Genomic DNA, 27,977 nt, shown 5'->3' with positions numbered 1-27,977 from the left:
AATAAATAAATTAAACGACAACCACCACCACCCTTTAAGGAAGAACGAGTGGCTGTTTATGAAAACGGCATTCACCTCTCCCCTCATTTAGATATTTAGGAGAACGCATCGGTGGTGGGGAGATTGTCAGGGATGCGCGGGGAGGACAGAGGAGGCGGAAGGAAGATCTTGAAGTTTCACATCATATTCAATATGAATCTTTTTTCCGAGCATGGGATTAAAAGCTAAGAACAAGAATCAAAAGCAGAGTTTAAATTTGTGGCAGACAATTATACCCCAGAGATGGCTAGATAGACCCATTGTAGTTCTCATGTTTTTAATTCTGTAACGTGTCTACTAGCACCTAAACACCATTAAGTTCAATAGGACATACTCTCGAGTAAGCATAGGCATCGGATCGCGGCTTTAAGCGATTAATTTATATTAGTGCTGAGGGATACATTGAGGCTACGGCCCTAACCAGGAAGATACACCTCGAATCAAAGAATGCTCCCACGGGACTCAATACCACGGCATTGCCTGGGGTTTGCTTTCAAGTAATTATGCCCAGGAATACAGTCCTGCGCCTCGATCCTACGCGCTTTAGTTCAGAATTAAGTCCCGCTATCTTCAATATGGAGCTAAGTGTGGATAGGATCGCAGCCCAATCCTGAGATGGTTCCTCTGGAGTCCATCTCCACTCTGTTCAGCGGGTCTTGTTCCGCGGTAAGGGGCTCCTGGATCTCAGCCCTGGCCTCATCTGTCGCCAAGTTTTAGGCTGCAAAGCGCTGGATTTCTCTTCATCTCCCCCGTGGAGCCGCCGTCGCTCTGAAGTCCCTCCCGAAGGAGAAGGTCAGCCTGTCCTCGAAACACCCCGGGCGGCGACCGGGCGCTCTGTCTCTTTAACGCGCGCTCCCGGCGCCCGGCGCGCGCTCCCGCCTCTATAACTGGCGCCCATGGAATTGCATTGGGCTCAGAGGGAACAGGACCAAGGAGCCAAGCGCAGGCTTTTAAAGGGAAAGAGTCGCTTTTAAAGAACCCGCCGACACCGTCCTGTCTCGTCCCACCCCGTCGAGCGCTTGGCTGCTTACCGGGGAGACCCTCCATAGAAGAGCCGCTCGTCGCTCGGTTTTAACGGATTCTGTCGCCGGGGGTGGGGGCTCCTTTTGTGGCTGGGACTGCTGTTCTCATCAAAGCCATCTACCCCCGCCCCGCGTTTGGGGGCATTTTCCTAAGAGATTGGGGGGGTTGGCTGCCGTCCAAATGTTGGTGCACACGTATTCCACCATGGTGAGTTGGACTTTGCGTGTGCATTTGGGGGGGGGAAGAGAGAGAGAGAGAAGACGCCTTCCGCTTTCTCAACGAGAAAGTTAATTGAAGCAACCCTATACCTCCAAATTAAGAGAGATTTCACCCTTTAATGTCGCCCAGATGTCAGGGGCTCCCTCGCGTCCCTTGTTGATGCTTTAATTTTTTTCCTATGGAGAATTGGGAGGAGGGGGAGGAGAAGGAGGGGGCGCGTAGAGAAGGTATAGTCAATTACAAAAGGGGGTGAGAGAGAGAGAGAGAGAGAGGAAAGAAGCGAAGGACACGTTGCAAACGTGGTTCTTCTGGTAGTTTGCAACTAGCAAAAACAAAAACCAGAAAAGGCTTTAAAACAAATTACGCTTGTTTTTGCAAGTGCCGCGAGTGTTGCGTCTGGAATTTTGTTTGCGTTTTTGGTGGTGGTGGTGGATTCCACCGCCCCCCGTTTGGGTTTTACTGTTTTGTCTCCCCACATAAAGCAAACCAGGCAGGGAAAGGTTCAGTACGGGGGGGGGGGAAGAGAGGGAAGAATACAGTAAACAAAGCAAGGTCGATCTCCCCAGCGAGCAGCCAGAAGGACCGACGGTCCCTTTCCCTTTGCAAACGCGGCGTTTTTGTTTTCTCTTGGCTGGCTTTTTTCCCCTCTGCACGACTTTAAAAAGTTCCGTTTGGCTCTAAGCGGAACAGTCAGAGAAGGGGGGGGGGTTGAAGAGTTTGTCAGATGCTCCTCTCCCCCTCCGCGCCCTCGACGCCACGACCAGCCCAGGCCCAAAGCGGTGCGCTTTTGGGAGAAGGCGGGGACGTGCGTTTTGGCGCGGGGCGCTCCTCGGCTTGCCGGGCAGAGAAGCGGAGTCGGGCTCAGCTGGCCGGAGCCATGCGCCTGGCCTTAGGCTCAGGTGTTCCCGCTCGGGGGGCGGCAATTTGGAGGTTCGGCGACGCTCAGGTCCTCGTGAGGAGCCGTGCGGTCTAGGCTAGGAGGGAGGGCTGGCACCCCTTACCGTTCTCTCCGGTGACCCCCTTTTTCCGTCTCTCTCCCCTCTCTAGGACCGTTCCGATGGGCTGAACGGGAGCTCCACCGGAGGCCGCCTCTCTCAGCTCTCCTCCCTCAACCAGGCGGCGGCGTATTCCGCGGCTCCCCCTCTGTGCCACACGCCGGCCTCGGACTTCCAGCCGCCTTACTTCCCTCCGCCTTACCCGCAGCCGCCGCTACCCTACTCCCAGAGCCAGGAGGGCGGCTACCCGCACCTGGGCGACCCCTACACCGCCATCAACCCCATCCACCAGCACCAGCAGAGCGGCTGGCACTCCCAGCGGGCGCGCCAGGAGGAAGCGGCCGGGCTCCTCTCGCAGACGCACCGCGCGCTTGGCCTGGATCCGCGCAGGGACTACCCGGGCGTGCCGCGCTTGCTCCACGGCTTGGCCGACGGGGCGCACGCCTTGAGCGACGGGCCGCTGGGACTCCACGCCCTGGGCCACCACAGCATCGAGGACATCCAGGTACGGGAGCTTTTGGAATGGCGTTCTTGGATGCGTTCTTGCGGCCTCTCTCCCCGTCTGCCCCTCGGCTTTGGGAAAGGGAAGAGGTTTTGGGGAAAGAGTTCCTTGTCTCCAAGGGGCGGCCGGTGGCACTGGTGTTCTGCCCTCAGGGCGTCTGTCCTCGGAAAAGCAGCGACCACCTGTTTTCAAGTCCTTTCTCTAGAAGAGATGGCGGGCTATTCTAAACCCAAGCCAGGTTCTGTCCGTTTGTGCAAAAAGAAATCCCATTGAGTTCAAGGCAATTCCCCTCCCTCCCGTGTGTGGATCTGTGTCCGTGGTTGGGTTGTCAGTCCCCTTGGAAGCTCCCCCGGGGAAAGATAAAGGCAGGGTAAACGGACCGAGAAAAGAAACTGACCCCCCCCCGCGTTGAGGGCCGCCATCCTCCACGCACGCGCTACTTTGCGTTTAGATGGAATATATTTTCGAGTGAAAGCGATCAAACGCCTGGCCGCCGCCGAGCCGGCTCCAAACGGCGAAGAATCGAAGGAGAAATGTGAAGCGTGTCTTGATCTTAAACGTCTTCTTGGGGAATTTCCCCCCTTAAAGTCCCCCCCCCCAAAAAAAAGAGAAGGGGAAAAAAACCCACCGTAGTAGCAGTGCATTGCTCGGTTTCTTTCTTCCCAAAACCCAGCCGGCTTCAGCAGCGGCGGCAAATCGGCCGATTCCTTTCTTTAAAAACCACACGCCCGATTTTACTAACTCCCAATAAATAAACAAACGAAGTAAACTTCATTCCTCTGTGTCTACGGCAATTCTAACACATTATGTCAGTTTTCCTGATTAGATGCGATTTATTTTAATTCTATTTTTAAAAAATAAGGCGAAAGGACATAACTTTTAAAAACTTTTTCAGTTCTTTTTTTTTTTTTAAGTTGGAGAAGATGGGGGGATGCCCTGAGCAAACACTGCATTCTCTAACGCTGCAGTCCTAGGCTGCAATCCAACGAACACTCACCTGGGAGTAAGTCCTATTGAACCCAGCGGAGTTTACCTCTGAGTAGACACATATTGGATGGCAGCCCTAGTCGAATGAAATCAGTGGGGCTGACTTTCGAGGAGGTCATAGTTAGGATCCCTGTGTTTGCACGGATGGGCCAGTTTTCAGAACCTCCGAGCCTCTTTCTTTGTCTTCTCAGATGAATTTGTTTTGCTCTCCTTGAATCAAATCCAGAAGACTCTAGTGGGCCACCACGAATCTTCAGCTCGCGTCATCGAGATTAGTTCAAATTCTTTCTTTCTTTCTTTCTTTCTTTCTTTCTTTCTTTCTTTCTTTTTTCTTTCTTTCTTTCTTTCTTTCTTTCCCACCCATGATCTCGAACCTGAACATGCCGTCTAACTTTTTATTATTTTAATTAATTTATTTACTTATTAGATTTATATCCCTCCCTTTCTCTCAATGGGAGCTAACTTTTTACCTGCCCAGCCCTGCCACCTTCCCCCCAGTTTCGTTCCCATTCCTCAAAAGGAGGCCGAGAATCCAGGAGACGGGGATTATGGTCGGAGGAAAGCAGAATCAGGGCCTTTGTGTACCTTCAAGCCCAACAAAGGGCACGATCCAGCCAGAGTTGTTTTAAAACCCACGAATTTCAGTGGGAGGCTTGAGTGAAAAATGGGGTTTCTCTCTCTCCCTCCCCCCCCCCGTTGAATTTAATAGGTCTAAGTTAGTCATGTCCATTCATTTCAATGGCTCTGCTCTAAGTAGAACCACTCATTTATGGTTGTATGTTTTTAAAATTGTGTTTAAGGATTATTTTAAATTGTTGTAATCCACCCTGGGACCTCAGGGTGAAGGGCAGGTAACAAATTAAATTAATAGTAATAATTAATCACAATGTTAGATACAATCTATTGTTTCTTGATTTTTTTTTTAAAAGTAGGTGAAAATAGACTTTAAATACTCTTAAAAATTGGAACTTTCCCTGATCATTTGTATTTGCCATTACAGTATTATTTTCAATAGTCCTCCCTGTCTGTTTTTGTTATCCTTTTGGGCTACTGATTAAGCCCTCTCAAAACTGTTTACAAGGAAAGATGGCAGTAAAGGTTCAGAGCCCCTGAGCCATTTCTGGTACATATCATCACAGCTTGCAAAATGGAGCAGCTGGTTTCATCAAGGCGATTGAACTTTTCCTGCTAGGAACCAGTTTGAAACAACTTGTCCAGAACCAAAAATAGTAAAATGATGTTGTGGGGCTTTTTAGGGAACTAAAACTAAAAATCTTTTGGTTTTTTTTTTTTTAAAAAAACAAGCAAGCAAGCAAACTAAAGCCATAATTGCTTGTTTTTAATAAACAGTCACTTTATGAGTTTTGAAAATACTGAAAAAAATGCAAGGGGAAAAACCCAACAACCCTAGGAATGGGAGCAGGGGATTCTTGAATTTTTGTTCCTCTCCCAAATATAGCAATAACTTGGGTCCTGATCCAGCAAAAATAAACATTCCAAATGTTCTTATTGAAGTAAGTTCCAGTTTATTCAATAGGGCTCACTCCCAAGTATGAATTGCAGCCTTGGGTCCCAGAGGTTTCCAGAAGAGTTAAAACAGATGCATAACTCTTTCCCAATGCGGGCTCGATGAGGCTTAAAAGTGCTTGTCTTCCTCTGAATTATACCATATATCTTTAAAATGCTGCCCTGGATTCTGTTGAGGTTTTTTCCCCTCCAGAAATAAACACCTTCTTAGCTTGGTTGGTTACTTGCTTGCTTGTGAGTAGTAAGTGAAAAGGGCCATGCTAGGTTTTTTTTTTCTCTCTCTCTCTGCAAAGTATGGAATAAAGTTCTTTAATGATTTAACTCCTGTTTAAACCTCCTGATTCAGGAATGGGACATTGTAAGGAGAGGATTTTCTTTCCTCCTACAGATCTTTTAAATTTCTCTATGAAAGTCCCATACTTTATTAACATGCACGTCATCTTCTCTCTCCACTCCCTTGCCAAGCCCCACCTTTCTTTCATTTTGATTATTTATTTATATTACGATTTAGTGCTTTGAAGGTTAAAAGCACCTCAGTAATTCATACACAACAACTCTGTATGGTAGGCCAAATTAATTGTCTTTCCCCTTTGTTCTTTCAGGCTGTGGATGAAACTGGCATGAATCTCTTGGACCAGTCTGTGATCAAGAAAGGTAAGGGATTTCATCTCATTGGGTGCTGGATTTGTGGGTTATTATTGTTATTATTATTATTATTTTGATGAGGTGGGTTAACACGAGAAGCTTGAACATGGGAATCGGCATTCAAACAGAATGGGGTGCTTTGGCATAGCCAGTGAGTGCTTGTTTTTGAATGTGAAAGAATCCAGGCAATTGAGCCCATCCCCTAAGCCTCTGGCCTGATATCCGCTCCATCTCTGCTCTTAGGCATAAGCCCATTTGCCTATCACTTTATGCAGATTTAGATATGATTGAAACTCTGATTTCCCGGAGCATACTGGGGGACCTCCACCTTTTCTCCTTAACAAAAGCAATCACTTAGGGGAGCCTTGACCTGCAATCAAATACACTCTTACATGCTTCTAGATTTCTTTTTTTAAAAAATGTGTGAACTTATGATGGGGTTGTGGAGGGTGACAGAAATACAGGGGTGTGAGTGTGTATAGAATCTCGCCACACTTTTCCTTTTACCCATATTTCCACACAGAGGCCAGCTTATGCACTTATAATGGGGATGCCAGTTTTCAGATTTGGGGGAGCTCCAGAAGAGATCAGAACTTGAGCGGTATTGATTTACCCCTATCTCTGTGGCTATGTGGGAGATAAGGGCTCTATGGCGAAGGTGGTGGTTTTAAGGTTTGGTCTCTGTTTTTTCTCCTCAAGGTTTTTTTTGCCTTGCCTCTGTTTGGTTTTTCCCCCTTTAATGCTCCCTCCACCAGAAGATCTAAATGTGTCACAGTCACAGAGTCAAAACAGTTTAGGGGTAGGGAACAAGCAAGCTAATCTCTCTGGTCTTCCCAGCTGGTCTGTGCACATTTCCCAGGCTCTTCCTGAATGCTCATCTCAGATATATTGCAGAGCTTATTCCCCAAACAGTTTGCTCATTTTGCTTATGCAAAGGTTTGTTCCTCTCCAAATTGTAAAACAAGCTGTAGACCTGTCTTGAGTTTGCAGCAGAGATGATGTTTAAAGTCAGTGGGATTGCATGTACATACGCATTTGTGTAAAAATATTGCAATTGTATAGCGCCCAGCACAACCTGTCAAAATAATTGTCCAAGTAGATGCCACTCAGTATCTAGTGCAATAGTCTCCAACTGGTGCAATGACATCTGACCTGTATCTTGCAATAGCCTTGTGAAATAGTCTCCAGCTCCAGCCTACATCTGTACTGGAATTGTTTTTAATATTTTTTGTTGTTGTTTTATTGCTTCTTGTTTGCCACCCTGGGCTCCATTGGGAGGGGGGACAGGATATAAAACCAATAAATAAATAACCCCCTTTGCAGATCATGGGACTCCCCTTTAGTCCAAAGATGCATTGGGGGACCCACTACTTACTAGATTTTTAACCGTACATTTGGGTGCTGCTGTTGTGGCCCGCTTTAGACTTGGTAGTGGGTCCCTGATGTACTAGCGAAAACCAATGACCATTCTAATGGATCAACTTTGGTGACTTAATGAGACTGAGATGGAATCTTATATGTTTGTTTGGAATGTAGTGATACCTAGAACCCCACTTGTCAATAGTGGGAGCTTTTGAGCAACCATGCCTAAAGTCAGGCTGCAGAAAAGGTAAACTGAAAAGCAGGGGAGAGTGAGGGGTTGAACATTTTTGTCACTGAGTATGAGTGCTGCTGTTCCCCCCCCCCCCGGGTGATGAGGAGAGTCAGAATGCTTGCTACTCTTGACTAGAAAGCTGATGATGAAATTGAGTGATCATTGTATTTGCTTGGTGTTTCTCAAAAGGCCCAAGATAAATATCTGTTGTTCTCCACCTATTCATTTCTAGCACATAGCAGGGGCAGGATATGGCATCCTCCATGTGCTATACAGGCTGGAATGTTTGATGTTCTAGGAAAATGCTATTAGGAAGCCATAACTGCATGGTGATATAAGTTGCTTCTAAGGTACTCAACCTCCTGGGATGGTGTGGTTTGCTGGGAGGGAGGCAAGACCCGGGGGGGGGGGAATGAGAGAGAGAAAATTAGTTAATATTCCAATCAAAGTCTCATCAAAGCAGACATGAAGTGAGTAGATAAAAATCTCTGCCCAGTTCTTCTGTAACACACACACAGATCACTTACGAAAGCAGATCAGAATCTGCAGAAGGTGAAATAAGAGTTGTGTTATTGTTAACACCAACCCACCCTCCTCTTTTGTCATTATTACTGAATGGTTGCGGTGTTATTTTACAAAGTCTTCCAACCTTTGCACGTGTGTGTGATTACCTCCCCTTTTAATAATACTGATCTATAGCTTGCTTGCTTGCTTGTTTATTTATCTGTCCCACCATTCAATGGCCTACTGAATGTTGGTGTGGCCACCAACACACAGCTTTGCAATAAAATAGTGTAAAATTCAACCAGTAGATTGAAACAACTGCCACATTTTATTCTTAAAACAAAAAAAACATTCAGCATTGTTGCTAACCGCAAATGGAGGCTCTGTGGTAAAATCAACTTGACAGCTATCCAAAGTGCAGTTGCCAGATTCTGGAAAGGATCAAGTCTGTCAGGAAGGGTGCAGCCCCCCAAAAAGTCCTGCTTCCGGCAGACGTCACTCTAAACTCTTAGAACAGGTTTTGCTAAGCTGGTGCCCTCCAAGTTTAGTTTTGGACTACAACTCCCAACAGCCCCAGCCCGTTGGGAGTTGTAAACGAAAACATCAGGAGGGTAGCAGGTTGGGGAAAATGTTTTTATGATGGCCCAGTTGATGGTGTAGTATAGTGGCTAAGTGAGCAAGCTGGAAAGTCCTGCATTCTTATCTTACGTCTGCCACAAAGATCAGTAATACTGGGATTATGATAATACTATGAGCAGACTTGACATGTGTAATGCATAGAGGACTGGCTCTGGAAATCTCTGTCATGCCATGAAGCTCTTTGACTGCCGATTTGGTCATTCTTTTGTCTCAGCCTAATATACCTCACAGGGTTGTTGTGAGGACCACATGAGGATCAGTCAACAGATGCTGCCTTGAACGCCTTGGCAGAAGGACAAAAATGAGATGGATTGCTCAATGCACATTGAGCTCTTGGGGTGGGGAGAACACTGTAAATCTGTGGAGTTATTATCACAAGATATGACTGTCTTTGGATAGGAAGACTCATGTTTACACAGCATAAATTAGGGAGGGAAGAGTTGTGTTTCTAGGGCAGATTTCTCTTTTAAAGTCCATGGAAGAAGCAGGCTAATCCTTTCCCATTCTATATGGGTTTGGTTCACACATAACACCAAGCCATGGTTTGTTTAAGTCATGGTTTGTTGAAAAACCATGAGTTTGTCAAGAGTTGCCCCACAGGCAAACCGACCCACCGGTTCCTGTTTGTTTTCCAGTTGCCTTGTGCCTTTGCGGCTTTTTGAGTATCTTGGGTGGGGTTGTCAAAAAAGCCATGGTGAGGGAAGAGCACTGGGGTCACACAACATGCTAGGCTATGGCTTAATAAACCATTGTTTAATTGTTTTCTCTGCAAACCAGGCCTGTGTCTTTTAAAGGGGAAAGGTGTGACCTTCATAATGTTGTTTCATGCTACACAAGTGTATTCTTGTCCCCAGAAATGAAGCATCACATGAGCCTCTTGTGCTTTTTGTTGTGCACTTGTGGATGTTGTACAGAAAGCCGATGGGAGACCTTTTTCAAACCTGAATTTCCACTTTAGCTGATGATGGGATTGCATTTTAATTGCAGCTGGTAGGAAGCAGCAACAGCAAACCACCAGTTTTAATAAAGCTTTAATCATTTCCATTGGTACGTTAATCAAGTGGTAAAGTTATAGCTGACTGATTGGTCAGAACCCCTTTGAATAGGTGGGGCTGAGAGGTGCCTTTTGAGGACCTTTGTTTCTACTGTATTGTCAAAGGGAATGAGGAAAAGAAAAACAAGAAACCAACTTTCTGTCTAGGAATGTGTGGCAATTTTTGTTAACTTGCAAAATATCTCTCATTTATGGTTAGGATCTAGCTATAAGGAAATTTGTTTACATTTAATCAGTTGGTTAAAAGGCAGGTAACTAATCAATTAAAAATTATATAATTGCTAGAATGTCCCCCCCCCCAAAAAAAATCCCAACCCCAGGAGATATTATTGGGGCAGAAGAAAAGTGTATGTACAAGCCATGCAAAGAACTAGTTCTATATTAAAAAGAATGTACAAGTATTTCTCTTCCTGGCTTTAAACTCCTGTTCTGAACTTTTAATCTAAGCTGGAGAGATGGCAAAATACAGACATGCCCCCTGCCCCACAATTAAATAGTCCACTGTAGCAGAACGAGGGCTGTTGCCTGACTACACCAATCTTTGTTGATTGATTAATCAATTTATTAAATTTGCATGCTTGTAAAGACAATAAGAGCTCTGAAGCAGAGAAAAAGCATGCTTCCTTTGTTTCAGATCATGCACAAGCCATTTACCGGTTGTGGGAGAGTGAAGTTTGTGATTGCCATCTGCAGCTTTTAGCAGTAGTTGTATTGAAATGTAATAATCAATTGCTGCTCAGTTCATCTGAGCACCTTTTTAGTGAATCAGAAGTGTTTTCCTACCTCCCCATCCATCCATCTAAGGCTTCTAAGTGATTAAATGGTGCAGCCCAAACTGAAACCTATTTCCTCCCCAATTGCTGCTACTCAAGAGTAAAAGCGAGGCCTCTTCCTAAAAACACTGTGGCATGAAATCTGCCTATTCAAAAGCAGGAATGATAGATAAGAGTCCATTCCAAATGAAGGAAAATGCAATCCGTTGTCAAGAAGTAGATTACATTTGGCGGAAGGGGGGGAGGAAGCCGGAGAGAGTGTTCTCTCTGTATTGCCCGCCAGAGAGCTGCAGTCTAAGCTGTGGAATGAGCTTGGCTTGAAAATGGTTCTCTGGGCAAACTCCATTTAGCTTGGCTTTTGGCAGCCAGGATCCAAGCCAATGCACTTTTCTCCACCCTGACAGAAAGCGTTTATTTATTTTTCTTGGAGATGCAATTTATTTCAAGCCTGGATAAGGAGAATGTATGGCAGAGATGGGGAGCCTCAGCCACAGGGGCCAAATGTAGCCCCATCTGGACCCCAGGTCTCTCCCCAGGCTGTACACCCTTCGGAGCCACCACCCTCGCCATCCCTGCTTCCAGGCAGGCAAAAACACTTCAGGAGGGTGCAAAAGTGTCCTTGAATTCTGTTCATGCCTTTTGTTTCCTGGGTGGACGCAGGGAGGGGTGTCCAGAAATTAGCAGACTGTACAAAGGCAAACTTCCCATGTGTTGCTCTGCCCACTGCCCACTTTTGCTTCTGGCCCTGCCCACCACTGGCATGTGGCCCCTGGAAGGTTGCCCAGAAGGGAATGTGGTCCTTGGGTAGCAAAAAGGTTCCCCATCCCCGTGTGGACTGTGGACTGTGGACTGTGGACTGTGGACTGTCGTAAGCCAGGTAGGTCCTCGAGCTACAGGTAGGTCCTGGAGCAAGCAAAGGCAAAGAAGTTTGTAACTGAAATAAGCCTTGGCCTGAGTGGTGTGCTTAATCCCTTATTTATTTGATTGATTGACTGATATCCTACCCTTCCTCCCAGGAGGGAGTGTTCCTTACCTCAGGAACACTTAGAATCCTTCCTGGGTGCACACAGGGGTGCAGTCCACTCAAATCCTTACATGTTTATATATTACGTTTATATCCCACCTTTCCTCCCAAGGAGCTCAAGGTGGTGTACAGACATGGTTCTCCCCCTCCCCATTTTATCACAACAACCCTGTGAGGTAGGTTAGGCTGAGAGACAGTGCATGGCCTGAGGCCACCCAGTGAGCTTCATGACCAAGTGGTGATTTGAACCCCGGTCTCCTGGGCCCTACTATTCTGATCTAGGAGCTCTTTCCCTTTGTTGGCTCCTGTGACCTGGTTGCAGCGGTGAGAGACAAAAACACTTTGCACATGCCAACTTTCCCCAACCTGCTGCCCTCCAGATGGTATGGACTACAGCTCCTATCAGCTCTAGTCAGCACGGCTGTGGCCCAAAATATCTGGACAGTATCAGGTTGGGGGACAGCTGGCATGTGCTAACTATGTTGCTATCATGACATCACTTAAGGCAGTTGCCTGATGCCTACACATTTCTGGGGCTACCTGGCTCCACTTTAAAAACTCTGCCTAGTGGCTTGGGGCTGGGATGTCTGAGTTCAAATTCCTTGCTCATGCTACTGCTTCACTGGTAGGCATCGGTCAAGTTCCCTGTCTATAAAATGAGAATGATTAGTCATCTGTGCTATCAGGCTTCTATGGGTGCAGATGAGATTATTCTGGTGGCCAGCTGTGTAAGATGTGCTTTACAGCATAAGATTAAGCTTTACAGCATAAGCCTACTGGCCTTGGGTCTTTGTCCCAAAGAATTTGCCATCGAAAACAGAGTATATTCAAAATGCTTTTAGGCAGGATTAAAGCCCCATCTCCTGCTTCCCATGAAAATGGACTTTGCCACACTCCAACATCAGAATTGGCAGTGCAACCCTCGCACCCTCTGTATAGTTACAAAACACAAAGAATTTCACCGTCACTCCTCCGTGGATCAATGTGGTGTAAACCAGGAGCTCCCAAACTGTGGTCAGCAAGCTTCTAGGGCAGAAAAAACCCTCATGAAGCTGTCCACCAAGACCCTCATCGGTTTTCAAGTGGTCCATGAGGGAAAAAGTTGGGAACCCCTGGTCTAAGCAGTATCTCCTGGAAGATGTTTGTGATGATGGTGTGTACAACTTGTCTCCTCCCAGCCCACAAATAAGTACCATTTAGTGGCAGATTGAGAAGCCCAGGGTCCTTTCATGACAGTCACAGCCAAGCCCTCCCCTTCTTTTTGGTGCTGGGTTGAGAATGAAATCCCTGTTGATGCCTTCACCCACAACAACAGACATCCCTAGGAGTCAATAAGCATTAAAGGGTTACCTACTGAGAAGATCTTCTTAGTGGCTAACTTGCCTCATTTCACTCTGATTGCCTCCAATCAGCAGGAAAGGACAAGGAAGTGTGTTAGGAGACTCTTCTCAGAGGCTAACACACTCCCTTTTCAGGCTGAAGGTCTCATAGGATGCTGGAGACATAGGGACCCTGCTGGGAACCTGCTCCCCAAAAAAGGAAGGGATCTAAGATCCCCTGAGACCCTGGACCACTACATCTCTGCATTTATTATTATTAGTATTAGTATTAGTATTAGTATTAATAATAATAATAATAATAATACATGCATACATGCATACATGCATACCCCGCCTTTCGGCCAAAGGCCCTCAAGGTGGCTTACAAAAAACACAAATATAAAAATACAATATAAAATACTTCAATAAAACAATACAATTTACAAAATACAATTTCCAAAAGTTAAATAACAAGCAAGTGTGCTGGTGCATAGGGTAAAAATGGTGTCCACTCCACTCTTTCCCCACAGCTAGGAACTAAGCCATGGTCTGGCTTGGTATTATGTCTGAATCCAGGCTTGTGTTTTTGTTTCCCACAAACAAACCAACAGTAGTAAGCCAAGAACAACCCTTGGTGACAGCTCATGGTTTGTTTGGAATGAGGCAAACAATGAGCATGAAGTAGTGAGCCAAATCATGGCTTTACTCCCAGTAGCATGGCAGTAGCAGAACTGGAGCAGGAGCAAAATGGGTGCATTTTTAGCATAGTATTTCTTATGGTCTGAAGGCACATGGGGCCACCACCTGGCTGAAGCTAAGCAGGCCTGTGCCTGCTCCGTGTCTGGATGGGGGATCACTAGAGGAGCCACCTGTATGCTGATTTGGGGTTCCATGACAGCAGAAAGGAGGGATATAAATATAAGGGATTTTTTAAAAAAAAACAGCAACACAAAGTTATGGGTGGGGACCCTGTGGCTCAGTGGTAGATGCTCTGCTTTGCATGTGCCAGGTCCCAAGTTAAATCCCTGCCTTTTTCGGGTAGGGCTGGAAATGTGGAGAGTTTCTGCCAGTCGGTGGAGATGCTACTGAGCTGGTGGGACCCATAGTCTGAGTCTGTATAAGGCAGCTTCCTGAAGTTGTTGGGCTACAACTCCCATCTGCCCCAGCTACGGTGGCCCATGGTCAGAGATGAGAGGGTCCAGCAACATCTGGAGGGCCATAGCTCTCTCCTCTTCTGATTAAACCCGTGGGTGGGTGGGTGGGTGCCAGTGTGTGTGTGTTTACCTAAGAAAGCAGGCTTTTACCCTACATTGAGATCACTAAGACTTCAGACTTAGTAAAATAAGAAGAGCTACTTTATTTATAGAAATACATAGTAGATAGAAAGGCATACCTAGTTCTAACTAAGTTGGAGGCGCAACACCCAGGCTTGGAAATTGCCCTCATGGCTAGGAGAGAGAGAGAGCAGAGACAAAGGCGTCTCCTCTCTCTGGGACAGTCCAGTCGGAGAAGAGAAGAGGAGGAAAGGGCACAAGGAGGAGGGGCAGATAAGCTTCCTTAAGACTTATCAGTCTAACAATGGAAGGAAGTCAGTCAGAGCATCACAGGTAAAGGTAATCAAGCCTATCCATCTGGAGGACCCTCGTTCTACCTCCCTTCTGGAACATAAACAAAAGAACAAAACAGGAGTTGCTCTTGCCCCACTTCCAACATAAACACACTTGGGGTGAAGAGGAAATAAGCTGGTTGGATCGAGGCTCCAGTGAGTTTGGGCCTATGGAAAGCAATGGGGTGACTTAGTATTGGCTTCAGTCCCATTTATTTCAGTGAGAACTAAATTTAAGAAGCACAGCCTGGATCCAGCTCAAAGGGTCCCCCTGCCCCCTTCCGTTGCAGCATCAATCAATGGACAACACTTTTCCAAATAGTCAGACTACAGAGTACCCTTAATGGAAGGCCCTTAGAAGAATAAGGCAGGATCCAGCCACAATTAAGCGCTTTTGAAAGCACACTGATTGCCCCATTGACATGAATGAGCCTCCTAAGTGGCTGAGGCTGCAATCCTGCACACACTCAACCTGAGAGCAAGCTCTACTGACACCAACTAGACTTGACTGTGCAATCCCAGCCACATCTTACTTGAGAGAAGTCAGCCCCACTCCGTTCAATGGGGCTTATTCCCAGGTACGTGGGGGCTAGAGTTGCAATCTGAATAGACCTGTATAGGATTGCAGTGTAAATTTGGACAGATTGTTTAATTGCAACAGAAATGCTGCCTCTGGTTTCCTAGTAAATGTGTTGCAGCTCATCATGTTAACACAGCATTTGCCAACCTGGTGCCCTCCAGAGGTGCTGGGCCTCAACTCCCATCAGACCTGATCAGTAGCACAGTGGCAAATTCAGAAGTGCAGGCTCCCTTCATGATAGTCACAGCCATGCCCCTCCCTCTTTTTTTGCTGCTGGGTTGAGAATGAGATCCTTGTTAATGCCTTCTCCCATAACAAGAGATGTCCCTAGGAGCCAATAAGCAAGAAAGGGAAGTGTTAGCTACTGAGAAGAGTCTTCTCAGTGGCTGACTCACCTCCTTTCACTCTGACTGGCTCCAATCAGCAGGAAACCACAAGGAAGCATGTTAGAAGGTGATTCTCAGTGGCTAACACACTCCCCTTTCATGCTGATTGGCTCATAGGACGCTGCAGACATTGGGACCCTGCTCCCAAAAAAGTAAGGGGTCTAAGTAAGGTGCCCCTACACACCTGGCCTTGATGGGAGTTGTGGTCCAAAACATCTGCAGGACACCAAGGTTGTGTTAAGCGTGCCATCACTAGATTGCAAGCCATAGCCTCTTAGGGTGAAATAGGACCCCCCCCCCCAGCCCAGATTTTTCCTATGGCTCACCTCCTTTCCAAAGTCCAACAATGCCCCAGAAAAAAAAAGTACCTGCCGCCCCCCCATCAGAGAAACAATTTTCTTGGCGCGTCCAGGTGTTCGCTAAGCAATTTGTAGCCGAAGGGGACATGGTTTTGAAAAGGAAAATCGAAGATGACAGCGCCTTTAAACGGCTTCACCATGCCGGGAAGCAAAGAATACCACCCCACTGCTTTTATAAATAAAACTTAGCCTCTTCGAGTCTGGCCGTGAAGTTCCAAAACTGTCCGTGTTTTCTTCCGCTCTGTCCAACCTTACTCCCGAGTAAGTGTGCACAGGATCGTAGTCATTCTTTGGAAATGGGTGAATGTTAGAAGGCTTCAGTCCTATGCACGCTTACCTGGGAGCAAGGCCTATTGCCCTTGATAGGACTTACTTTAGAGTATGCATGTCTTGGAATTGCGCGGCGAGGGTGCGATCGTATTCGTCTAGAGACATCCGTCTCAGGGCACTCAGGAGTCGCACGTATCTGAAGCAAAAATAAAGAAATATCCAAAATTTTATTTTATTTTTGCTTGTTTAACTGAGAAAGAGGCATCTTCGGGAAGTCTAAACGATTTCTCAGGACTGTCTTTGAGACGTCCAAAACCTTCGGAATGTTTCGTGTGCGCGCGCGTGTTTCTTTCTAAAAGCACAGGATAGATATGGTTGGAAATGGTTGAAAAGAAGACAGTTCTGAACAAAGAATGAAAGTTTAGTTCAAAATTCGCAGGAGAATCTACATTCAGAGTCCCGGCAAGAAAATAAGTAAAGACTAGGAATAGACGAAGTGAAATCGGTGGACGTGAATTAGGTTGCAATCCAATACATGCCTACTCAGAAGTAAGCTCCATTGGGTTCAATGGGACTTACTCCCAGGTAAGTGTGTATCGCATTGCAGCCTTAATTTAAGCCCATTGATTTCATTGGGGTTACTCTGAGTATGACACCTAATAGATAAGGAGAGAGAAAAAAAGAAGAAATCCGAAAATCTGACTGCCAACAAGAAAATTCCCGTTCAAAGTTCCGAGAAAACCATTAAATCTCTCGAAATCTCTGGTTTCCACGGGGCTTTCTCGCAAGGAAGGATGCCTGGTGTGTGAGTGTGTGTGAGACAGCCTTGGAATTTCTCTCTTTCTGCTGCGGGTTGATGGATCTGTTAAAAGGGAATCAAACAAAACCAGACAACATGGTAGCAGTGGAACGGATTTAAACATAGGGTGAAATTGACGAACGGTGTTGACGATTGCGGCGGCGAGGCGAGCGAAGACTGCACGCTCGGTTCCTCCTTGCAAGCGCAACCCGAGCGCAGTTATGCTCTGGCTCCGTAGAGCGCGGTAGGAGGTCGCTTGTCGGCCTTCTGCTTCTCGAAGCAGCAGCAGAAAGTCTGATCGGAATGCACGGAGGGAGGGGACGCCCTAAATTGGCTGCCGCTCCAGAGGGAGGCGCCATTTACGTTCAACGGGGCTTTCTCCCAAGGAAGGCTGCAAGCCTAACCCCACTTATATGGGAGTCCTAAGTCCATGAGTATTAGCATTAGTATTAGTAGTAAATTTATAGCCCATCCTTCCTCCCAGTAGGAGCCCAGGGCGGCAAACAAAAACACTAAAAACACTATAAAACATAAAAACAGACATTAACATATATTAAAACAAAACAACTTTAAAAACACCTTTTTAAAAAAAGTTTTAAAAACATATGAAAAAGCAATTCCAACTCAGACGCAGACTGTCTCTAAAAGGCTTCAGTAGGCACCCAAAAGATAACAGGGATGGTGGCTGTCTAATATTTAAGGGGAGGGAATTCCAAAGGGTAGGTGCCACTGCACTAAAGGTCCACTTCCTGTGTTGAGCAGAACAGACCTTCTGATGAGATGATATCTGCAGGAGGCCCTCACCTGCAGAGCGCAGCGATTGCCTGGGGTAAGATGATATTTCAGGCATCCTGGTCCCAAGCTGTATAGGGCTTTGTACACCAAAACTAGAACCTTGAACTTAGCCAGGTAGCTAATAGGCAGCCATTAGACTTACTTCTGAGTAGGCATTATTGGAATTACACTGCAACTCTGGTCATATCCAGAGTAGACCCATTGAAAGGAGTGAATAGGACTAACTTAGGTTCATTAATGGGGCAATTTAGCTGGACACACCCTTTACCGTATACACACATACTCAGAAGTCTCATTGAGTTATATAGAATTCCATGTAAGTGTGCCTATAGATTTTCAGTTTCTTTCTTTCTTTCTTTCTTTCTTTCTTTCTTTCTTTCTTTCTTTCTTTCTTTCTTTCTTTCTTTCTTTCTTTCTTTCTTTCCAACAAATGTTTTCAGGATCTCTTCCGTTCCAATCAACACAGAGATCCCAGTCTAGGAGGGGGCTTATGATTAACTCTCATTAGAACCAATCCTATTTGTTAAATGGAGACCAGGATCCAGAGATTGTAGGCTTGTTTACTCCAGGGTAAGTTGTCCCACTGACTTCAGTGAGGGACAACTCCCATTCTATAATTGCCTACAAGTCTAGCCATACCGACGGGGCAAGTACGTTTAGAATCCAGTACCCACATGCCTGACTCTAGTGCATAGGACTGCATTGTCAACTGTGGCTAAAATCAGGCACCAGCCCCATGTACCTTTGCTTGGGGGTAAACTCCATTGAAGTAAATGTGGCTTGCTTCTGAGCAAACCTGCTTTGATTTGGGCAGTTCCTGGATTGGGACCTCAGTCTTAGTCAGCCCGGTCTACCCTACCGCCCAGTCAAAGCCAAGCCCCTTGAATAAACATTATTTTGCAGAAGTAATCACTGAATATATTGAGACTGTTGCAATCTTTCTTTCGTCATCCCTTTATCCTTGTCTCTGTTATACAGGGGTGCATGGTTCCTCCCCAGTCTCAAATCATATTTCAAATGGATCTACTTCCTTGCATTTTAAAGACACCCCCTCCCGCTAAGCACCCAAAACCATCCCTGTCCAGATTGGGTGCAGCATAAAATATCTGTTTTCCCCTTCCTACAGGGAGTAGGGGGATAGGAAGACAAGGCTTCCGTCATGGTAGCTGATATTGGTGGTTTTTTTAATAAAAAAAATTCATTGTGTGCGTTGCCTCAGAAATTTTGGCTGAGAGATGGAATATAATTTTTGAAAGATAAAATACTTTTTTTTAGGTTTGTGTGTATGTGTGTAAATTGGTCTTCTTAGCTTGATTGAAGCAGCCTTTCACTGTATAACTGAAAAACTCATCATGGAGAAAAATTAATTGAAAATGTTCTGGAGGACTCAAAGGGATGTACCCGCGAGTGGTTAACCACAAGCGATTCATATTGAATAGCTTTTTGCACAGCAGTTGGTTGCTTGATTCTTGGAAAGAAGTAACTCAAGGGTTTATTTGTAGGGGGCGGTTGACTGCATTTGAAATGTGACATGTGTTAAGTGGTACTTTTAAAAAATGGACACAGGGAATATTTGTCTATTTATCCCATGTTTTAAAAATAGCTTGCACGTGGGTAATAAAAATAAGTTATGTTGTAGGATTGCCAGATTATGAAAACTGCAAAAAAAGAGGTGGAGAGAAAGTCAGTGCTACTGTATATATCATACAAAGCAGCCTAGCTTTATTCTTTTCTTATGAGAGAATGTGCTTTATAGGTAACTGTGTACAGGTCAGGACTGTAGTCCTAGGTATGCTCTATCTGAACAGGACCTGCACACTTAACTAGGGATTTTAGCCACCCTGGGTAAACAAAATTGGAAATAGTAGCAAGTGAAAGTGGAGAGAAAACATAAATAAAACTGGTGTGGCAGGCTTCTGTGTCTGTGCAAAATAATCTTCATTATAAAGAAAGGCTTATATAGATACAGACTCTAATCTTAAAAGACTACAGGAGAGACAGGATAAAGGATTGCAAGTTCAAGAATGGAGTGAAGACATGGTGAAGGCATACTCCTCCACTTTTTAATGTATGGACAGGCAACAGGTTTAAGCCAAATACAAAGAGAATGCCTAGATTAACAATTTGTGCAATTAATCTTTGGAACTTCTTGCCACAGGGTATCTGGGGTGGCTGCTTGCATACACTGCTCTTTTGAAAGGATTGGAGGCTACTAGAGAGAGAAAGTAGATTAGCTTTTTGTTGACAGCAGTTTACCAAAGATGAGCAGGCTCTCTATGTATCCGCATGTAATACATCTTTGTTTCCGTGCAAAGGACCCAAACGTTTTACCTCTGTCAATAACTCTGTTTTAAAGGCACAATTAAAAAAGAAGCAATGTTCAAGTTAATATTTCTGCTTATGTAGTTAAATTCCCCCCAAAAGACAACATTCATATTAGTCACCCCGTTGCCAGATTTGATTGTCCAACATTTCAAGGTAGTTATCCACTGGTTGAATACCTCCACCCACCCAAGATTAATCCTTATTAAAAGGTGTATAGTACTTTCAAGTGTTCAAAATACTTCACGTGCATGGTCTGGCAGTAATCCTTACAACAACCTTGTAAGGTAAGCCGGCATTATTATCCTCCATATTAGAGATGGAATTACTTTCCTAAGGCCACCTAGTGAGTTATGGCAGAGATGAGATTTGAACCTGGGCTTCCCAATTCATAGCTCAGCCTCTTAGCCATTATGCTACATCTCTCTACATAAAATTCAAGATCTCACACAGTGTCCAGGCTACAGTTTGTCTGCGTAGGGTATCGCTTGCCATCTCCCACAGCTGACTTTGAAATGATTTTCATTGTGTTGTTGTGTTCAACAAATGTAGTTCTGTCCTGTCCTCAGTTTGCATTTAAAGGCAAATCTGCCTAATTCACACTTTCCAAAACAATACGTGAATTGAAACACAACCATCTTCTGAAATTTGCACATCTCCAAATTTTGCAACACACTTCTCCAGCCATGTCATGTATGCAAAAATGCATATACTAGGTAAATGTGCATGAAAATGCATGTTCATGATAATGAGATACAAAAATGTATGTTATTAGGGTAAATAGCAAAACAATAGGAACAATTCGCATTGAAATGCTGATGAATTTGTATGAGGACTTTTTAAAAAAAGAATTCGTCAACTGATCTGGAGAACTGAACTTGAGATTGGAAAAATGAGAAATGGAGAGGAACCAAAACTGAAAGATTTGTCCATCCTTACTCCTTTGTGAGTGTGTTTTGGGACCCTGGCCCTCCTTTCGAATATCCCAAGCCTCCTTCCTGAATATTCAGCTACTTATTTCCAGGTCATATGTATAACCCAGATTTAATTGCCTTTGCGGGAATCAAAGCTAACATATGAAAGAGCATCTCTCTCAGACTACCAAATACTGGGAATCCATCCTGAGACTGACACAGTCATTATGGGTCCTGCTTGTGACTGTCTCTCTGGCACATGGCTGGTCCACTGCTAGGGTAGTGACTACTAATATACCCATTTTTATGCCCACATCCCCCTGATATACACATTTTTGCAAAGATTGTTTGGTTAAAGAACTGCATCGCAAAATTAGGATATGTGCAAATTTCAAAGGATGGCTGTGTTTCAGTTCTTGGATCATTTCAGAAAGGGCAAATTGGATAGGTGTGGCTTGAAATGCCAACTGTTTCCAATTTCTCCCCTGCCATGCCCATAGCCTCTCCTGATTCAAGTAGAATAGGGAGAGGGAGATATGAGTCATCTGCATATTGAAGAGACCATGTTCCAAATCCAAAATGTAATCTCTTCACGTTCCTTCCTGCAGAGCTACTGTAGAAGAATGGTCAATGGTATATTTTAAAAAAAAATTATATTGATTTTTCAATAACATTAACATTAGAACACACCTTATTACAGTGTCACGTAGATTAGCATCAATGCGCAGATTACAAATAAAACATCAGTACATATTGCACCCCCACATAACATGTTAGTTATTCAGTGTTTATGGAGTCACACCAGAAGGAAAAGTGGGTTATTGGTGGGCAGATTGTCTTATCCAAAGAGTTTACATATGTAACAAAGTGAAACCAAACAGCTGAGAACTTGGCTTCTGAGATTTCACTCCTGGCTTTCCTACATTCCTGAGTCAATTTTTCGTGGAGTGCCAGCTGCCATATTTTTGCTTTCAGGTATTAACTGACAGTGCGACGAGATCGTTCCAGTGAGCAAATATTGCATGTCTGGTTGCTATGACCAATGGCTGAACCAAATCCTTGTTCGTAATGGTGGCATTATTTTCTCCCCTGGTTATAGATAGGATAGCTAATGTTGGGACTGTTGCACAATTTGACTGGTAGATCTGAAAAAAACGTATCCCAGAAATCTTTTATATGATTACGTGACCACCAAAGGTGGATAAGTGTGGATAACAGCCTCTCCAACACATTGGAGATATCCCAGATTGATGGTATTAGGTTGACCAGAATCAACAGGGCAGCACTCCCCCTGTCTCACTCCCAACCATCAATGAGGACGACTAAGGGTGTTTCAGTGCCATATCCAGGCCTGAAGCTGGATTAAACTAGACTACAGAATCCCTTTCATCCAGGTGTGCTTGCAGTTGATAGGCTTTGGTCATCGTCACACTGGCTGCAATCGCTTGTGTAAAACTTGAATAACTTACTTCGGGCGGATTAGGCAAAGGCCGGTTCACATCACAAAGTTGCAAAAATGTCAAAGCACCATGTAATCAATATGGCTTCTATTGCACATGCAATGTAATTTGCATGTTGGGTGTTTGCGCAGCAGATTCCCACAGTCATCCCAGCGCATGCACACACACACAAGGTATGGGAGGATCTTTAGAATAGGACACAACTCCCATACAGGTGCATACATCAAATGCATGTGTTAAACGATTGTATGCACAGACATATATAGCATCACACATACAGGGGTGTTTCCAGTGCTATCTGTGCACAAGCAGAACGGATTTCTGCTTGTGCAACAAGATTTCGCCTTCCTTTCTCTCCTGTGCTCCCCTGAGTGCCTTCCAAATCTGCTCTGGGGAGTTGGGGAAGACCCTCCACAGCAGATTTTTCAGATGGGAAAATGCATTTGAGCGGAGAGCAAAGTGAAGTCCTGTTGCACAACTGACAGTCCGCTGAGACAATGCTGGATTCTGCTCACAGTATGGGGAACCTAGATGGAAGGTGCAGTGCTTGAGGGTCTAATGGAGGTAGATTTCCAAGCAGCATCAAAATAGAAAGAGAGTCTCTAACAGGGTGACAGTGCCACTTAAATGCAGTAGTGTAGTGGCAAATTCAGAAGTGAAGGGTCGCTTCATAATAGTCACAGCCACTCCCCCTTCTAAGATTATACAACCTTCTGAAACGATAGAAAAATCTGGCCAGTCTTGAACACTGCTTTCTGCTTCTTTGTCACTCATGGTTACCATTTGACTGCCCTTTCTCACTGTTAAGAGATACTGCTTGAATCACTTGATTCAGCATCTACATGTTTATCTCCTGCTGTTACCAAACTGCTTGATGATGTGGATGGGATGCTATCATCAGGATTCTCTCATCTTTCCAGGCAGAGAAGAGACTATTATTTAGCTGTTACAAGTCAGTTGTGTGCTAGGTGCTAATATAGAATACAGCTGAATTGACCACTGCACCTCCAAGAGTGCTGTTTTATACAACCAGCAGAAACAAGTGGTGAGGTTTTATGAGTACCGTACCACTTCAGGTTCAGGGGGGTGGGTGAATGGGGGGACATAGCCACACGTTTGAATACTCCACCTCCCATGGGGAGAAAAGTCCTCCCTGCAGGAAGGTGAATTCTTGTCTGATCTGACCCATTAGTTTTACATGTGCAAAGCATTTTATCTGTAGGGGAGCACCCACCTCTATCTTGAAGTGGTACAGTCCAAGAAAAAAGTATTTTCAATGGATTCCACTGGCCATATTGGCTAATCTGCCAACTGTTTTGTACAGTAGTGTAGTGGCAAGTTCAGAAGTTCAGGGTCCCTTCAGGTTAGCCACAGCCACCACCACCCCTCTTTTTTTGCTGTTGGGTTAAGAATGAGATCTCTTTTAAACCTTTGCCCACAACGACAGATATCCCTAGCAGCCAATAAGCCCCAAAGGGGAGAGTGTTAGCTGCTGAGAAGAGTCTTCTCAGTGGCTGACTCACCTCCTTTCACTCTGATTGGCTCCAACCAGCAGGAAAGGACAAGGAATTATGTTAGAAGACTCTTCTCAGTCACTAACACACTCCCCTTTCGTGCTGATTGTCTCACAAGATGCTGGAGACATAGGGACCCAGTTCTGAAAAAAGTAAGGGGTCTAAGACCCCCTGAGACCCTGGATGACTACACCCCTGGTTTTTTATCTAGAATTCTAGATGCAAGAGTAGACAGGTCTCCATGCCATTAAAAGTTGTGTAGAGGAGAGGCTTTCCACATATTTATTTAATTATGATTACATAATCCTGCCTACACTCCAAGGAGGTTAGACTGAGAGTGGGACACATAGTTATTTCCCAATTTCTTCCTTACAACAACCCTGTGAGGCAGGTTAGGACAAGAGAGGGTGACTAGCTGATTGGGGATTTGAGCCTGGCTTTCTCCAGTGTGGTGTAGTGGTTAAGGTGTTGGACTGTGACCTGGGAGACCAGGGTTCAAATCCCCACACAGCCATGAAGCTCACTGAGTGATCTTGAGCCAGTCACTGCCTCTCAGCCTGAGAGGAAGGCAATGGTAAAACCACCGCTTACCATGAAAGCCGTATTCATAGGGTCGCCATAAGTCAAAATAGACTTGAAGGCAGTCCGTTTCATTTTTTCTCCAGTCCTAAACTGGCACTGTAACCACTGCACTACAATGGCAAACACAGCTTGTTGCCCTACCGCTGGTCTGGCGAAACTAAATTGCACATCATCTACCCAAATCCTCATGTCTCTGCTGCCGTTTAATCCTGTTCTCTGTTGCACCCTCTGCAAGTCATAGATTGTTGATTTCTAATTATGCTTAATATGAGCTTGATGTTTTATGTATGTAGGAAAACACCCTGGTTGCAAAAGGAACAGGATATAAATATCTTCAGTGAACGGATGAATAAATGATTTTGCCCAACCCCACTAGATGCTACTTGAGATGCTAATGGCTTGACTGAGTATGCACACTAATGCTTTTGGAGTTTCAGGACAATTGTTTGGGGCACGTGTGTATGGGGAGGAATATACAACTCCCCCACAAACGAGTCCATGAGTTTCTGGTGGGAAATCTGTTTCCAAATATTGTAATATTTTATCAGGGCCAGTCCTACTATTAGGCAAAGGGCGGTGACCACTGCAGGTGTGAGATGCTGGGGGGTGGCAGCAGTAGCTCCCTTGCTGTTCCTCCTCTTAGCTAAGCCCCCCTACCCACCCCTGCTATTCCCCTCTGCTGGAGGACAGAGCTCTGTTTGCAATATGGCACGTCCTCCCCCCCCCCACCCTGCGCCTGCTGCCACAGGTGTGGTGGAGGTAGAAATGGAGAGTTCTGTCACTCAGCTTACCATTTTTCCAATTGTAAATTCAGCTCTCCAGATTTCTGCAGCAATTTGCAACTTTTTCTTGGAAAAAATCGTCATGAAATTTCTCTAGCAACGTAGTGCAAATGTTTCCTATGATGCACGTGTTGTAGGCAGTTTTGACTAAGACAGACATTTTGGAAAGCAACTTCTCCTCATGGAAGACATATTTGTATGTTGTTTTCACTCATAGATCCACATTTCCCCCTAACATAAGCATTTTTGTAAACTTTGGTTGGTGAACTGCGTTGCAAAATTCAACAACGTGGATGTCAAGGGATGGCTTCATTTCAGTTTTCAAACTGTTTTAGAAAGTGTGGATTGGATAGATTTGGCTTGAAGTGCAAACGGAGTAGAATTTCTCGCCCATCCCTAGGTGGAGGACGCCGCTCTCCCATCACCTGTGTTGCATTCTAAATCAAATGCCAGGTCAGTTGCCTTCTGTATGGGGAAGCTTATCGTGCTTTGCCTCAGGCAGCAAAATGTCTCAGGCCAGGCCAGCCTTTGACCTGATAATTTACTACAAGAGGTTGAAAGTAGAATTTGAATGCAGGGCTCCTTTGGACACTGCGCCCAAGATTTTAGTGGATTCCCCCAAGTGAGTTAGTTGAACTTAGGTGCTATGGAAATCAATGGGACAACTTAGTCCCACTGAAATGAGTGGGATTTTGGGGGGGAACAGTCTGGACCCAGCCCAGTGTTTCCTGCACACACCCCACTAACACGAGTGGCACCTGCATATCCACACTCTCATGCAGTTTCCAGCCACGTCAGTGCAATGTGTGCAAGAGCCATTCCCCATGGCCCGTGCCACTTTACACATTACAATCCTATGAGCAAGAATGTAAGGCAGGGTGGTCTGCATGTGGATTTCATTTTACAGTTTTACATGTCTATGCTTTCCAAGGAGGAATTTTGTAATAGCCAAAATAGCCTTGTCCTCCAGGTAGTTTCTCCATGAATTAATGTAGGAATTGTCTCCTGGCTGTAGTTTGTTAAAGGTGCTGGGAACTGTAGCTTTGTGAAGGGTAAACTAAGGTTTCCAGGGTTCTTTGGAGGAGAGGAGATGCGATTTCAATGGGGTGTATGTCACCTAAAATGTTCTGAAGGCTGTATTTTAAAATGGTTGTAACCTGCCCCGGGATTGTTTGGTGAAGGGCAGTTAATAATAATAATAATAATAATAATAATAATAATAATAAAGGAGCAGCAAATGGAATAAAATGACATCAACACCACAACAGCAGCCAGGGAAACAACAGTACCAAACAGGAGTGGGAGAAGCGGAATATTTTCACACAATCTGGTTTGGGTTTTAGAAAAAAACTCTGCTAGCTTCATCCTGTAAAATGAAAACCGGGAATGGTTAGATGCAGCAGTAGTTGTCAGGCTTACCATCTAAAGTGCAACACACACACCCCCATTAGCTCATTTGCTTTCTGAGATGCTTCGGAAAACAGACCTCGATTGCCACTGCCAGCAAGTCATAAACATTTGCTGTCGTGCAAGAATTCCAAGGGACAACATGCAGCACAGGGAAAGAAAGCAGGATGAGCATCTGGGGCATCACTGCGTGCCCCGATTTACCCTCTACACTGCTCCCTGCCTGTTATGAGGCCATCTGCTTAAAGCTGTGCCAAGACCTCTTGTTGGAACAGCTCGGCTCCATGTAAAATATCTTCCCAATAAAAAATGTTTATTCGCGGATCATTGGGAGGGAGTTAAGGCAGATGATTGGTTTATGCTGCTGTGTGAGGATAATAGCAGGCATGAAATATTCAAGTCCTGTCTAGGGTCTCCCTGAGCTGCAGCTTTGAAGATAGCAAATGCACACAGACACCTATCCATAATGAGCCAGTGTGGTTAGGATAGCGGTTAGTGGTTAGGATACTGAACTAGGACCTGGGAGAGAAGGCAATGAAGCTCACTGGGCAGTAGGGGTGTAGTCATCCAGGGTCTCAAGGGGTCTTAGACCCCCTACCTTTTCGGGAGAAGGGTCCTAGCAGGGTCCCTGTTGTCCAGCATCCTTCAGCCAATAAGCAAGAAAGGGTAGAGTGTTACCACCGAGAACATTCTTCCTTGCCCTTTCCTGCTGATTGGAGCCAGTCAGAGTGAAAGGAGGTAAGTCAGCCACTGAGAAGACTCTTCTCAGCAGCTAACACTCTCCCCTTTCTTGCTTATTAGCTCTTAGGGACTTCTGTTGTTGTGGGAGAAGGCGTTAACAAGGATCTTATTCTCAATCCAGTAGCAAAAAGGGGGAGGGGCATGCCTGTGACTGACATGAAGGGATCCCACACTTCTGAATTTGCCACCACACTACTGCTGGGTGGCCTTGGGCTAGTCGCTGTCAGTTAGGGATGGGCAAATCTGTCCATTTTGGTTTCTCCCAGATTTTCAGGTTTCCAATCTTTCATTCAGTTCTATACATCCCCACGTCAGTTTGCTTTTGTTGTTGTTGTCCAAGTCCTCATCAAAATGTATCAGTATTTTATTGCAAATTTCTCATAATATACACATATACAATTTTGCCTAATATCCACATTTTTGCAAAACGATTTCTCAGAGTATAATGCATTTTTGTGTGTTATTTTCACTAATATATGCATTTTATGCACGCTAACCCCAGCATATGCACCTTTGTACACATGACCGCTGGAGAACTGCAGTGCAAAATAAGGGGATGTATGACTTCCAAAGGATGGCTGTGTTTCAGATTGTTTCAGAAAGTGTGAATAATATA

General features: G+C 45.0%; 1 protein-coding gene across 2 annotated transcripts in view; it reads left to right on the top strand.

Moving 5' to 3' along the window:
* Positions 1–871: 871 nt before the first annotated feature.
* TFAP2E (transcription factor AP-2 epsilon) overlaps positions 872–27,977 on the top strand; it is a 112,394-nt gene continuing 85,288 nt past the window's right edge. Inside the window, exons 1-3 of one of the 2 annotated variants that reach the window (XM_061596876.1) lie at positions 872–1,269; positions 2,329–2,781; positions 5,895–5,946. In XM_061596876.1, the coding sequence (XP_061452860.1) occupies positions 1,243–1,269; positions 2,329–2,781; positions 5,895–5,946 (532 nt within the window). In that variant the 5' untranslated portion in view covers positions 872–1,242. Of the gene's footprint in view, positions 1,270–2,071; positions 2,228–2,328; positions 2,782–5,894; positions 5,947–27,977 lie in introns of those variants that run through there. The other variant, XM_061596875.1, reaches the window with a different exon arrangement.

The sequence above is a fragment of the Rhineura floridana genome, chromosome 15 (assembly GCF_030035675.1).
Source record: "Rhineura floridana isolate rRhiFlo1 chromosome 15, rRhiFlo1.hap2, whole genome shotgun sequence".
NCBI lineage: Eukaryota > Metazoa > Chordata > Lepidosauria > Squamata > Rhineuridae > Rhineura > Rhineura floridana.
This window is presented reverse-complemented; position numbering and strand designations above follow the sequence as displayed.